The sequence below is a fragment of the Cyrtonyx montezumae genome, unplaced genomic scaffold, assembly GCF_038088225.1.
Source record: "Cyrtonyx montezumae isolate F1298 unplaced genomic scaffold, pur_monq_1.0 scaffold_1, whole genome shotgun sequence".
Lineage (NCBI taxonomy): Eukaryota > Metazoa > Chordata > Aves > Galliformes > Odontophoridae > Cyrtonyx > Cyrtonyx montezumae.
In genome coordinates, this window is record NW_027071825.1 from 15,519,004 (window position 1) to 15,534,212 (window position 15,209).

Genomic DNA, 15,209 nt, shown 5'->3' on the forward strand with positions numbered 1-15,209 from the left:
TTAACTTATAGTGTGACTTCTATGAAGGAGACTAGGAAGAATTTGTTCATTTTAACTACAGGAAGACTTTTTTTTTAAAGAAAAAAAACCTTTACAAGTGCTTGACAATTTTTCTTTCAGTGTACATAACACTATGAGAGAAGTGTATGTACCTTAAGGAAAACAAACTGTAGGTAGCCATAAGCTTTTAGGAACACGAACAGTAGTGCTTTCCATATTGTAAATGAGTATAGGTGACAGTAATACATGTTGAAATACTGAAGATTTCTCCACAGAGTGAAATAAGTACTAAAAGATGCTGGCTGCTACTGAAACAGATGCTATCTTAAGATGAAATATTATTATTTTTATTTTTTATTATATTATTTTTATATTTTATTTTTTTTTATTATTAATTAATTTTTATTTTTTAAAATATTATTTTTATTATTTAGGGATTAGAAAGGAGAATGTACTCTGAAGTTCAATATACTTGCTTTATAGAGGTTGTAACTTGCCTTGTTCTACAGCTGTCTATGAAACACGTTTCACATTAGACTTGGCTGAAATTGCTTGCATGCTTTCATCAAAGAGGATATGCTGATGAACTCATTGCTTTAAGAGACTGATAGATGGGAAGTATAGCAGTTGGAAAAGAAATAGGAAGCCTGTTATTTATTTTAAACAAAAGTATATTGTTTTTTCAATGAAAGCTTCAGCTTAGGGCAACAGCAATAAAAATGAAGGCTCTGTATAGTAAACTGCACTATTAAATGTTTTCCAGTTTGTCCAAGGAGCTGTTCAAAATGCCCACCAGTACTTTGAGTTCAGTAATTTTTTTTTTTGCCCCAAACCTTGCTGCAATTAGTCATGTTTACACCAAGAATATCCTGCTTTAGATTTCAGTGCATTGCTAGTTATAAATAATTAGACAATAGTTAACAGTAATTTTTCAACTAGGAAACTGACTACAAACAGCACGCACTTTTTTTTACCCGAGCCACACATTATTACACATGGTAAGGAGAAACTCTCTGATGTTAGTCAACATCATTTAGTATAGAACCTTTAATCAAACCAGTTCTAAAATAATGAAATAAAGCTAATTTTTACTATGCTGTAACTGAATGAAGGGGCTGACTGTCTAGAGGGATAAAGACGACTGCCATTAAAATCACTAAGACTCTTAATTGCTTCATACTTAAAACATTTATAAATTAAACAGATAGGCATTGAGCACACTATTAAGAAGTTTTAAGTACATCACATTCTCTACAAGATGAAAATCTGAAGAACAGGAGGGTTGATGATTAAAAGTAGTGCAGTGGTCATGCCCAGAGAGTGTTTACTTAAAATTTGAAAGTTAGAACTCAGATATTACCAGAAACAAAAACAAAACAACAGAACACTAACATACTACTGCATACCATTATTCCACATTGTTCCTTTGCTGTTTCTATCCCCTATCGTCCCCATTTAAGTAATATTCTGCAGTCCTGAGCAGTCCACCTTCTGTCCAGGAGTTATGGTCTGGCTCTGACTTGCATGATTTCTGCAATAATTCAGGAGGATTTAAGTACAAGTGTATAGCTATATTTCTGTGGGCAGGAAAAAAAAAAAAAAAATCAAGGCTTCAACCACAACTGTCACTTTTTTCACTTGTCGTAAGCCAGCATCCTACTATGGAGGGTTTTTTGGTGGTGTTTGTTTTCAAAACTTAAGATAATTCTGCTATCAGTACTTTAAAAATAATCTACATTTTCAGAAGCATATTGCTGCTAAAGTATATACATCTTCTGAGAAGCAATATTCTAAAAATGCTGGCTCCCAACATGGTGTACTGTATTAGGACTTTTAAAGTGTTAAACTACTTAAAACATTCAAGATGTAAGAATGAGGTAACAAGGAGTAAACAGAATTCAGTTTAAATGTCATATTACAGCCCAGCACTTCCAGAATAAAATTTTAATATTCCACAGTTAAAAATTAACAATGTGCAAATTCTGCCATGCCAAGGTATTAGTAAACTTCAATCTCAGTTCATTTTATTCATAACAGTGACTTGGACTCAGCCACCATATCTGCAGTAGTGGTGGTTCCTCATAAAACTACTTGGGATAGAAATCTTCTGCAGGTATTTCACAAGTGAGCAACAATTTTCACAGAATTTTAACATGTTGCATTACTTGATGTGATGGCACAGTGAACACCGTCATCCTGTTCGAGATCCAACAAAGTGCACAGAACAGGCAAGCATGCAGGATTGTTTGTTTCCAGAACAGTGCACTGGAACACCGTGAGTGCTTTTGGCCTCGGCCAGATCACTCGGTGTTAAGCCCATCCTTTCAGGAGCCCTGTCATGAGGAGCTGACTGAAGGGAAGAGTTAAAGAGCCATTCGTGAAATCTGAGTACACGTCCTTAAAAAATGCTGCAGATCATTTGTATCAAACATGGTTAGGCCACCTTGAGTGGCAGACAGTATCTTCTGCTGGTGGAGAAGCTATGAATCAGTCGTGTGGGAAATTTTCTTCCATAGTAATGTTTTTAAGTTATTGAGTATTAAAGAATGCTCCATTTCCATCTGGTTTGCTGAGACTTTAAGGGCAATACATAAATACAGTTGTTTTTCTAGTTCTTCGTGGATATCTGAAGGAGCACCACGAAGCAGGTAGTCTTTAAGTAGCTGACAGACTTTTGCCAGGTTTGGCTGAATAACCTCTGTGGTACACCTCATTTTACTTTGGTCGCATAGAGTTCTACAGTCTGTACCATAAACACAGTCCATGTCTGATTCACACGGACGATCTTTAATCATTTCCTTTAAATTCATTTCTGGCACAATTTTTCTCATGTCCATCATTTTCAAATCATATTTATCATTGTATCCCAAGTTTTTGGCACTTGTATCACACATAAGAAAGTTACCGTAAGGTCCATGAAAAATATCTTCCACAAATTCTAAAAGTCCAATAGCTATTTTTGCCTTTCTTGGCCACGATGGAGTAAACCACTGGTCCATGCTTCTCCTGAATCCAGAAGGAATTAAAAGTTCTATGATCCATGGAAGGCTGATTCCATAGAGAGAGGTATATTCAACTCTTTCGATCACATAGAGATCCCCACAAAAACCCATCAGCTTTGGAGTATGCTCCTTATCCTGTAACATCACCATTAACAGAAACTCATCCAGCTGCAGAAGTGCCCATGCAGACTTTGCCTCAGGCAAAGAAACTCTACCATCTTTGTTTCCATCAGCAAAAGACAGAATGATGTTAACCAGCTCTGAAAGATTTCCTTGTTCACCCAACTTTGCCTAAAAACAGCAAACAAAAAAGATTATGATTTCATTAACTAACCACCCATGCACCTGTAATTGTCATCTTTTTATTCTTCTGGTATTAAAGGGTATATCGTGTTCAGTTCTTATTGGTTAGAGATGTCTGATGAGCTTCTTTGTTCTGTTTCCAAGGCATCCAGTGTATGATCTTCTGAAAGTAACATTCTCTGTTTCAGAACACAAGGACTACAATTCAAAGACTGCCTATTTCTAAGGCTGGTATGATGAAAAACAAAGTGGCTCATTTAATATTTTCTTAGAATAAGCATGTAGAATTCAGACTGAGTTTGGTTTTCAGCTGATCAAACCTCTCAGGTGTAGAGAAGTAACAGTAGCAACCACATTTCATACAGAGTACCAAGGTATTTGGCATGAATCTTAGACTAAATGTACTGAAAGACTTCATTCTGCTATTCGGTATCACCATTTCCATTGTAACAATGTAAAGAAAAAAAGACACTGTTGGAATAACAAACACTGTATTTTCAACTATTACCAATGCATGCAGAAAAAGTCACACAAACATTTCCTAATTTCTCCTAAAAAATAGTCTACAGATCTGTTGCACGCCCAATCTTAGAGACAAAGCTATTGTAATGTACAAACAACTGTTAACAGCCTTTCAGTCAAAACAGAATAACTAGGCATATACTTACTTTGAAAAAACCATACACCATTTCCTTGAATTTCTCAACAGTGGTTCCTCTTGTTGGTTTATCAAATAGGATTATTCCTTTCCTTGGTTCTGGATCAGTACCAAAATGAAGTTGAGCAGCTTCTTCCATCTGGCATTTAATGACTCCTTGCAGATTTCCCCAAATTCCTATATACATCTATGCAGGAAAATGGGAGAAGATAAAATCATTGTAGAAGTCCCTCACCTAAGTGTCATCCAAACTTCTACCACTGCTTCAAGAGTCAAATGGCAACACAGATTGGAAAACCAAGTCCTGCTTACAGGACAGCAAATTCAAGAATGGCAGCTTCACATACATCACTGCAAGGACTTAGGAGACACTGCCCTATCAAAATATGAAGACAGCTTGAGAAACAGTGTACTGGCATTACTATAATCTTTGCTTGGACTCAGAGGCTGCTGACTCTGTCTGAGAAGCAGGATAGTGCACAGATGGTATGCTGTACAGAAATATAGGTATTCTGTCAAAATGTGCAAAGATCTGATCATCTCCTTGGAAACTGGATTCCATAACTAGGAAATTAAAGAGTCTCGATGGCAATTATAGATTTACTGCTAGTTTAAAATATAGGTCCATGAAGATCCAGTCAGTGAAATATTTCTTTGTTTACAGCTAGTCAAAAACAATCTATATAACACAACTGTCAACTACTTACCTATCTGAATACATTCATGAAACATATTCAGAGAAAAAGAGCAACTAACAGTAATATATCTGTGCTATACTTGGGCTTTGACTTTAAAATGCAGTTAGGTACACCTACTTAACTTGCCATGGCTGCTGGTTCTTGCTCCTGAGTCTGTCTTGATATCCTCGCATCGCTTTCTACAACTGCATGATTCACCTCATGAGAAAAGTTGCTACAGCTCAATGCCCCACAAACATAAGAAAGCCTTTAACACTTCAAACTACATCTGCTACCTTAGCCAGCACAGCCAAATCCCAGGGAGGTAGGCCTATGTAGCTATCACCAGCCCCAAACACTCAGATTGCAGCACAGTAGTTATAAAGCATGATCATGTTGAAATCCAGAGTGTGTAAGAGGAGCAGAATAGCATTGCTCCTCACTGTGTAGAGCTTCTCTGGGTGCCTTTAATGGCAGAAAACCTGCAGAAGGGAAGTGCTACATCACAACCTCTAGCCCCTCAGCCATGCAGTCTGTTTCTCTTTGAAGCCAAGAGAGAAAAGCCAGTGCAACGCTTGTATACAGGATAACTGACATTTCAGAAGGAACTGATAAAGCTAGGATATGAGATGAGTTTTAGGATTAATAACCTTACCTGGTTATTAGGCTTTGTTGACAAACATTTTCCAAAATACAATGTCTCTTTTGCACAAAGACTGCTACATGCTGATCCATCAATAACTCCTGTCTTATATTTATCACACTGAAAGAAACAGAGATAAATATTTAACAAATCACTTGAGAAAGAAAGCAATAACCACCTCTCTCCCAACATCTGACTCTTGAAATAAAAAGAGGTGAAGGGAGGCCAAAGAAAACCTTAGTAACCTCTGTATTAAAACTGTGTTAAGAAACATAACAGGTTTTATCCATAATTGAAGATACAATCTTACTTCAGCACAACAGAGTAGTAGCATTTGAAGAATTTATGCATGGCACTGACCAAAACAGCTGTGGAACGAGTTAAGGAAAACACTTAAGGTAAAATGTGCTAAATGTACTTACTATTATTTTCCTACAGTCATGTCCTCTGCATAGTTCTGTGTAGGTAGAGTACTGGACATACATAACCCAGCTGCCAATAAACACCACTAACCAAGAGATGAAGAGATACTTCATCCGCATATATGAGAAACGTACCTAGAAAACACAAAGAGAAAATATTTTGTTCATTCAGCAGTAGTAAGAACAGTAGAAGCAAATGAGCTTGACTTCCACAGTGATAAAAATAAGCAGACAGTATTACATGCAATATGCACTTCCATTGTCAACAAAACTATCCAGGGAGGTCACAGTTTGACTTATTTAGGTGGAAGGAAAGACCACCACCATTTCCACTTGGAAGAGGTAAACAGCTGAAGGGCAGGTCCACAGCACCCAGAGGTGACGCCATCCCATTCAGCTGCAGTCCTGCCACCTCTTTCCTGCATGGAAAAGTGATGGCTCTGCATCACTGTTCCTCCACACGCACTCACTTAACTGCAACCTAAAATTACCTAGTTAAAAAAATCCAACTATTTTTTTTCCTGGAGATTCATCTTGGCCAGAAGGTTCCTTTAACCAGTTTTATTTTGATGGTACCTTGTTGGGAGTGTTGTAAGAAGGGAACAATTGAAGCTGTTTTCCCCCAGAGCCACGAGGACCCTACCTGGAATAACACGCAATTTCCTCTAAAGTACATTATCCACAATATGGATATGAAGATCTGAACTGGATGAAGTACAAAAGGATACCAACAATGATGCTGTGTGGCTTAAAGCACACTTAGAAACCATTCAGAAAACCTATGAGAAAACAAGCTGGTGAGGACACAACAACAAAAAGATACTGGATGCAAATGGCTGAGGAGAGTAAAAAAAGAAATACCATGCTCCCTTTGAAAGAACACTACTAAAATGACAGAACTGGAAGATTTTAACGTAATTTCCTAGCCTAAGAATACCACATCTACAAGTTTAAAACATTAAGAATTACAAACCTTGCAAACCACACTACTTGAACAGATTGATGAGGAACAGTACGAGTCATCTGAGATGTAAGCCATCAATAACAAGAAAGGACACTTTACCAACAGGTTCAGAAATAATTTTCTCCATACTTAAGAACTGCGATTTCTGCATTCATGCTCTGCTGGAGCTTAATCTTTTTTGTCCTCCAGTCCAGTTTCTATATTTTATTTACCTACAATATCCACCTATTAGTTTCTTCCTTTTCAACATCAATCTCAGACTGTTTGCTCAGGCAATCCTCTCAAGCCACACATCACTGGCTATTCTTTCTTCTGGCTATTTCCAGTCTATTTGTAGCTCATCCAACTCTGCAACGCTAGCCTCAGGTCCGAGCACTACTCAACACCTTTTCACACTGCTTCTTCAGTCTTCCCAACACAATTTTCCTATTGAAGAATCCTTGTTCTCAGCTATTGCCCATCTACAGAATTTGCTTATCACCCCCAGAATCCCTCTTTCACAGTGCTGGGAAGCCAGCAGAGACAGCATGGCAAAGTCCCAGGAGCATCTCGCTCCCTGTTCTCACCTCTGGAACCAAATGAAATCTGTAAGCAGGACATATGGATTCTCTGCATAGTTTACTTGTTAGTTAGACACGCTATTTTGAAACAACAGCAAAGACCTATCTTTCCCCATCAGACCTGCGCAGGAAGCCCAGCTTACTAGCTCTGAGGCAATCGTCCAGCAGAGGTCTCTGAAACACAGGTCTGAACCGAGAGGTGAATAGAACCAGCAGAGCCAAAGCATTCATGGCACAGCACGGATGGCTGCCTCTTCTGGCTCTGCTGTGAACACACAATCCCATTTCTCTCAGACTGTCTAGAGAACACAATGTGTTGGTTTTTTTCTACCACCTTCATACTTTCCCAGGGTTGAAGGGCAGATGATACATAGTAATTGTAGCACTTAAAAGTTACCACAGTATAGTCATGCAAGTTTAGAGAGACTTAGGTAATAATGTACTTATTTTTATTTGTCCTTATAATCTCATTAGAATTTGTGTGTTCAGAATCTAGAGTTTATTCATACTGGTTTAAGCACAGCTCCTGAAATTGACAGCTGAGTCTCACACTTATTTTTCTTCAGTCTAATGGTTCAGTAACCCAATACAGCATCAAATGTAGCAATCTTCCCCTTTATAAGGACAGCGAGATACAACAGTATCTGAAGAGAGGTACTGAAGTTTTTTGGGTTTTTTTATAAACAAAGCATGGTATTTTGATTAAATCAGATCACGTTCAATTACTGTTAACTATTCAGTGAAGCCAAGTTCATTAGTTTTTTGTGTACCCATCTTTTTGCTAGCATTAACTATTCAACTGATTCAGCAGCTGCCCATTATTTCAACTTCCACCATTTTGTGAAATCCCTCACCCAAGGTTACCACCACAAGAGCCTGTAGAAACAAACACTTTGAAATCTCATACTCTGCACGTCAGCTTCTTGAAAATCCACTTCCACTGCAAGTCTGCAACACTCAAACAAATAATGAGTTGCATAACTAAGGTATGGTCAACAAGCTCACTCTGCAATCTTTGCCATACTTACAGAAAATGCACAAAGCATGTGGTCAGAGCACTTTAACTCCCCTTCCTCTTTGGACTTTTAGGCAAGTCCTCCTTCTTCCCACCCAAACTCCCACTCTGTTCAGGCTACAGCTGCTGAGATAAACCACATGCAGCAATAAAGAAAGCAAGTCTCCTGTTCTCCATCCAGCACTTGGCCACAGCACCTAGAAAAGCTGACAGACCACAAACTGGCACTGCTACACAATCAGAGCCTTCTTCCCAAATGTTCTGTAGTAAAAAGGACAGTAACATAAGCATCATAATTTAAGGATTCAACAGCAAATTTGCAAGCCTTCTCTGTCTTAACGTACTTGAATTAACTCTTCTTTACAAAATTGAACGATGTTGCTTCAAATTATTTTTCTCAATCTAAGAACTCATATCCTAAAAAATTGCAATAAGAATATCTGTTCTTGCAATATAAGAGAACCTAACTTACAACTCAGCAATACTAAAATTACATTTCATAGAAACACGTGTAACGAAAGCCAGTACTTATAAACTTCTTGTTAAAGGTTCAGTGTTATATTTACTTAGCTTTCTTGGGGCAGCCCATAGGCCTAACTCCATGAGTACCCCATATTGCATTCTACAAGGGATTCCAACCATTTCTTCTGAGTTGTTATTCAAGTTTTACAAGGAACATAAGGGGAAAATCATCACCCTCACCATTTCTTTCCAAAATCCATGTTCACAGCAAATTATTTAGAAACAAAACATCTTCACAGACTCCAGGTATCCTCCCTGAGGAGGGCTAATCCCTCTGTAGGGAACTCAGTTTGGTCTAGACTTGCAATCCATCTTTATCTCATTATTCTAAAACAAACTTTGAGAATGAAGATTCGTGTCTTAGTGTGATTTTCCCAGAAGAGAGATCATCACTTGGAGTAGAGCTGCTTCTGGCTTTTCTCTAACAAGTGTAAACTGCTCTGCTTATCTCAGTGCCCAACAGAACCTCCCCCAGGCTGGTGTGGGCATCCAGCATCCTCACCAAAATGACCGATCTCAGAACCTCAGCTTGGTAGTAGTGTTCAGATGCAACAGCTTCACCAACTGCCACTTCACATGTAAGGTGGGGAGCACACTGAAATCTTATTCCTTCCAAATGGGAAACTTCAACTTACCCAGGGCTCATTTTCTTGTTCCTGTCATGTTAAACATTTCTTTAAAAGTCTCATCTCACTTTTTTGCTATAAAATGTATATTATCCCAAAGCAAGGTAACTGAATAAAGGCAGAAGCAATAGTGAGGCACCTCTTTTCTTCTGCTGAACACTAGACATTATGGCAATTCCAAGTGCTTTCCCTTAAAAGCAAATTTTAGTTTTGACTGACCAAAGGTATGACTAGCCAGAAATGGTTATAATTTGAAACGCATTCCATGCTTCAGTCTCCAGTATCACACAGAACAACCCATGACAAAAAGCTGCATCAGTACAGGATTTCTGGATGCGGTTACTTCAAATCACCAGCATATCTTCTTGGGCTTCCTAGCTCAAAGAAGCACCAAATTGGATCTTAAACTCCAGTACACACAGTTTCAGAGGTTAAAAGTAACAAGGGAACTTCTTGTGTCACGTGAAATTGTACCCACAAACAAGAAAGGATACCAACCATTACATGAGGTAGTTTTCAGCAAGTCAAGCAACATCTGCATGAGACAACAGCTCATAAAACTTCTGAAAAAAAACACGAGTCACAGATGATGATGAACAAGCAGCCACAAGAAGGACACAGATGTGATTTACAGATATAAATGTATATATATATACACGTATATATATGTATCACATATAAATGTGATTTTAGACATAAATGTATGAGGGATTATTGTTCCACAGCTGGGACTGAGATGCTTAGGGCAAAGTTTGAGGAGAAAAAATAGCATTCACTTTTCCAAAATTGATTTCTGTTTTTAGAAGTAAACATTTCATAACAATTTAGTTACCCAGTCCTTAATAAACACTGCAGAACACCTACAGCAAAAACTGATTTTAACACTTCCTCATTTCTACAAAGGATTCTGACAATGTTGCTCCTAAAGCCTAAAGGGTCACAAGACCCTTCTCAACAAATCTTTTATTCTATTAATAGGATTATAGAAAAATTCTAATAAAATTCTTTTCTTTATTCCTCCTCTCCTCAAATAACACAAAGTTCCTTTGGACCAAGAATTACAAGTAAATGCTACTGATTATCTTCAGTCTATCTCAAAGAAAAGATACAGTGATTTCATGTAGAGACACGGCCTTTTTTTTTTTTAATAAAAAAGAAAAAAAGGAAAAAGAAAAAGAAGAAATGCTACTTCTAGTAGCCCTAATACCTTTAATACCTTACAGCAGAACAACAACACTCCAACACTCATTATTACAGATAAAATCTAAAGCTGAAAATCTAAACTAAATTTGACCTTTTTTTCAGCAAAGCTGTTTCATTTGTAATAACTACTCCCAATGCTTACTTGGACAACAAACCACCCTCCTTCCTCAAACCTTCTTGCTGATTCTTTCCATGGCTATTTACAATACTAAACTTTACTCCAAAGTGCTATTTAAAGCAGTTTTGAACTACAAGCATAGCATTTTGTATAATCTGAGGCTAGCAGCAGCCTCCGAGCCCCAGGAACACTGCTGAGTTAACAGCCATATTCACAGCACAGGAAATAATCCTCTGTATCTGGGTTTATCCAAATTTGTCCTCCTTCTCAGGAAGACAAGAATGTACTTGGGACAGAAAACCCTCCCCAGACGCCATCTGACTACATCATAGACTTGGCATGAGGTTCTGGAGAAGTTGTGTTTATTCTGGGCTCAGCACTGTGCCAATGTAGGCATGCAGCTTTTGACTGACAGGACTCCAGCCCTACTCCCTGTTTAGAGCATGCAGCTGCTCACAGAGGACCAAAAGGTTCTGCTCTCTCCAATTTAGAGGGAATTACTCTATTTTGGAAGTTCAGCAAAAGGCCTGATCGTAATTTAGTTTCTTCCCACAAATTATTTTTAAAAATATGTATTTTGTCCCTAGAATCTACAAATGTAGACACCTTTAGACCACTTCTGGGAAGTGCCAGAACTGATGTGCAGCAGTAATGCAGTGAGGACACAGACTTAGTGAGCCTGGTTAGGCCACGTATGTGCCAGTACAGCCTGAATGTACCACACTTACTGCACACACACATCATGCAGATTTTTTGAGCACATTTCTGAGCACAAAGTCCCAGATGGAAATTAGGGAGCAATGCTTACAGACAAGCTTAATTTGGAACCAAACACACTCCTAGAAAACTTCTAATAGTTTATTCGGGATGCCAGAAGGACTGAGAGTCTTGAAATGATCAAAAAAAGGCAGAAACTCCAAAACCAGGAAATATAATTTCTTTTCTGCTCCACTCTTCCCTCAAGACATGAAACACGAGCCAGGGAACACAAGGATGAAGGAAAGCACTTGTAACACTTAAAAGGATATTATAGCATCAACTTCATCCATCACTTGTGCATTCCACTAACTCATGTGCATTGAATAAGAATTAGACATTCATTCCCTGGAACAGAACTGGAAAACCACTTCTGGCAGAATTCAAGCCTGGATGCACTCCAAAGCATATGGAAAGTAGCAGATCCAGATGCAACGTAACTATTTGCCAATTTTTTGATAAGAGTACTTTTTATTTTAAACGTTTTTATTGTTAGGAAGCATGGAAACGTTCATTTGTTCTACACTATAGAGAGCCTCATTCAGTCAAGTATTCCCTATAACCATAGTTTACAATCTTCTCTGAAACTCCAAACTACTCACACAGTTCACTTGACATAGCAGCAGTAGGAGAGAACAGAAAAATTGTAGGCTGATTATGTTATAACTCCTGGTTTGTTTTATGTTCAGGTTGATTTATGGTTTATAGGAAGCATTTCAGGTTTCTAAGAGCTTACAGTGCACACCTTGGATTATGCTATGGTCTTGATTTACTTGTATCCTGAGCAAACAGCATAGGATGTATCCTTTGACATAAAAAAGGATAACAATCAAGACAGAAAACAGGATGTTTCCACTTAAAAGGTTAAACAACAAGAAGAGAATTCAAAGCTTGGAGGAAACGATGATACGTTAACAGGGCCTTTGAAATCTGGGCCTTCAAAGCATCTTCTACATTACAAGCATCTACAGGACATGCCTAAAGAATCTGTAGAGGAGGTCCAGAATCTCTAGTGCTCAGAAAGCTTCCAAACACAGAAGCATTCTTCACATGATCATTGATGTGTATAATCCTATTGGCGTGACCTCAGCCTCATAGTGCAGTTATTAACTACAGTTATTGGAAAGAAATTCAGAACCACATTTCCTGAATTTGAGACATCAATTTATTCTCAAGAAACATCAACCACCACTGTAGAAAAGTGTCAGTCTCCCAGTTGTAAGACCCAATAAACAATACCAGGGCTTGCTGTAGTTTTATTTGGTTTACTAGCCTTGCAGTGTGAAAATTCTGTATTTCATAGTCACTGCCCATTTTGCAATAAAGCTTCAGCATTGTTTCTGCAGGTCCTAACCATTAAACTTTGAGCTGAAGCCAAGATGCCCTCAGTTTGTCCTGCTTACCTTACATGAGCTGAGGCTGTTTGGCAGCACCCTCCCCTTAGCTAGAAAGACTAAGTGAATACCTGTGGATAAATGCATTCTGCAAGCAAGCTAAAGAACGTGTCAAATGACAATAATAATTAACAATAGAACACTTGCCATAGAGCGTTGGTTGCAAACCAACTCATAGCATCTTGTTCCCACTACAGAAACAGGTAAGCTAGAGGAGGTATAAAGTTCCTTGTTACAGAACTTGATGTTCTCAACTCATTCCACAAGACAATTTTCAAAAAGTATGGAACACCAGCCAACAAAATTTGGAAGTCAGTCAGCAATGCTTTCCATTGTACAAGGCACTTCCCTAGTCTGCCAAATTAAATATTGCATAGCAACACCACACAAGTCTTAAAACTTCCATCTCACTCATAGCTACATCTCAGTGAGTTAAATCTAGCATTTATAGTTAGAGAGTAGCAGCCTCTTTGGAGGCAAAAACTCAACAAAGCACACAGTGAGTAATCAGTACAGCTCAACCATGAATGCATGTCACGTACTAACAGCAACACGCAGTCACAAAGTCAATACATTGACAGCCTGCTGCCAGTCTGTGGATGCATCAGCTACCACCACACATTCACTACATAACAGAAAACAAAATTCATTTTCACAAAGCTGATATTAGCTCTCCTCCAAACAAATCTGTAGAATATTCCAATAGTTTCTAGTGTGAGAAAGCATCAACAAAAATTTTTCTTACATCTCCGACATAAACAAATATTTAATTTCTCTGACTTGACTAAGAAATCATCTTGACAGAAATGATACAATTTGCTAAAAAGACCTTTAAATGATGAGAAAAATAAATGAAAACAAAAGGTTATCCAATGTCACCATATAATGAACAAAGCAGGACTTCTAGTGAGATACTGACTTCTAGTGACTTCTAGTCAAGGCCGACAATCAACAGAGTCCTACTTTGAAAGCTAGTACAGGCACAGTGAACTCCTCTTCATTTTATGTGCACGAGAAACTTCCTCCTATGGGAGCTGAAAGTGTCTGCTTTGTTAAGGAGATCAAGGACAATGTTTTTTGGTCTAAAACGAAGTGATACGTGAACCACATTTGCAGACAGAAGTGTTGGAGGGGCTAAGCTTACACCTGTACTGCACACTACTCCTCAGCTGTGACATCACATTTTAGGCACTTCCAGAAAGAGAATGGGATCAGAAAAGCTCCGGATGAGAAGGAATTAAAGCACCTGGGCCTTCATGATGCATGAGGATGAAGCCCATATTTTTGTAATGAACCAATTACTAGAAAGCATTTAATAACAGCAATAGGTGACAAACGTAAGTAGCACATACCCGTAAATATTACATTTATCCCCTCCACTCAAACACTCAGCTGAACTGCAAATGAGTTAAAGCACACGGCAACAGACAGGAGAGCACCCCTGAGCGAAGCACCAGGCCCTCGCCGACGTGTGGCAGCAGAACTTCCTGCTGCACCACAAACACGGCGCTTTCGGCCGCAGCACCGCTCCGCACAGCTGCGGTAACGTCCGCGCCTACCTGCGTACGCCAAGGCAGGAGCGCGGCCGATAGCGCGCACGCGAATGGCTCCAGCGGTGCCGTCGTGCAGCAGAGGCGCGGACGCGCTCCGTGCGTGGGCAGGGAGGCGCTCGCCGTGCCCCCGGAGCCGCACGGCCCCGCGCCCGAGGACTGAGGGGCGGCCGGCGCCAGACGGCTCCCGCCGACGGGCAGCGCTCGGAGGCCCGCCCGGCACCTGCTCCCCACCTCCCGGCCCCGGCGCGGCCAGCCCGGACCGACGGCGCGGTGCGGCAGAGCCCCGGCCGCGCGGAAGGGAAACGGCGGCCGAGGGTCGCGCTGAAGGCGCCCGCCCGTCAGGGGACGCCGAGAGGAAACCCGCCTCCAGCGGCCTCCCCAGGCCTCCCGCCGCCGGCCTACCTGCGCGTGGTGGGGTTTCCTGAGCCAGGCCCCCGCGAAGAGCCGCCTCGCCATGGCAATCACACATCCCCGCAGCGGGCGGTGGACGGAGGCGGAGCGGAGCGCTTCCCCGCCCGGCCTGCCGACGGAGCCGCGTCGCCGGCCCGGCTGGGCGCGCTGGCAGCGAGGGGAGGACGAGCAGCGCGTAGGACGCACGGCGCCAGGCGGCAGCTGTCAGCGGCGGGGCCGCACCGCGGGGAGGGGAGAGCAGGAGCGCGGCCGCCCGGGGGCAGAGGGGCGAGGGCGGGAGGGGCGGGGCTCCTTCTGCTCCCGCCCTCTGCCTGTGAGGACGGCGGGTGGGCGCCGCGAGGTGACGGGATGGGGTCTGCCCGTGCTGTCCCCCAGCTCCCCG

At 40.6% G+C, this 15,209-nt stretch overlaps 1 protein-coding gene across 1 annotated transcript; it reads right to left on the reverse strand.

The window, feature by feature from the left end:
- Positions 1 to 1,929: 1,929 nt before the first annotated feature.
- DIPK1A (divergent protein kinase domain 1A) lies at positions 1,930 to 14,934 on the reverse strand. Its single transcript, XM_065741675.1, has 5 exons — positions 14,819 to 14,934; positions 5,706 to 5,840; positions 5,296 to 5,403; positions 3,974 to 4,150; positions 1,930 to 3,293 (listed from the first exon to the last, which is right to left on the reverse strand). Exons 1-5 carry the CDS (start codon positions 14,870 to 14,872, stop codon positions 2,481 to 2,483), a joined length of 1,287 nt encoding a protein of 428 aa, XP_065597747.1. The 5' UTR covers positions 14,873 to 14,934; the 3' UTR covers positions 1,930 to 2,480.
- Between the last annotated feature and the right edge of the window lie 275 nt (positions 14,935 to 15,209).

Bases quoted from the DNA above. Each gene is read 5' to 3' on its own strand.
- DIPK1A (XM_065741675.1), bottom strand. From the start codon at position 14,872: ATGGCGAGGCGGCTCTTCGCGGGGGCCTGGCTCAGGAAACCCCACCAC. The intron at 5,841-14,818 runs GTAGGCCGGCGG...TGTGTTTTCTAG, and splicing joins GGAAACCCCACCACGCGCAG to GTACGTTTCTCATATATGCG. The intron at 3,294-3,973 runs GTAAGTATATGC...TGCTGTTTTTAG, and splicing joins TGGTGTATGGTTTTTTCAAA to GCAAAGTTGGGTGAACAAGG.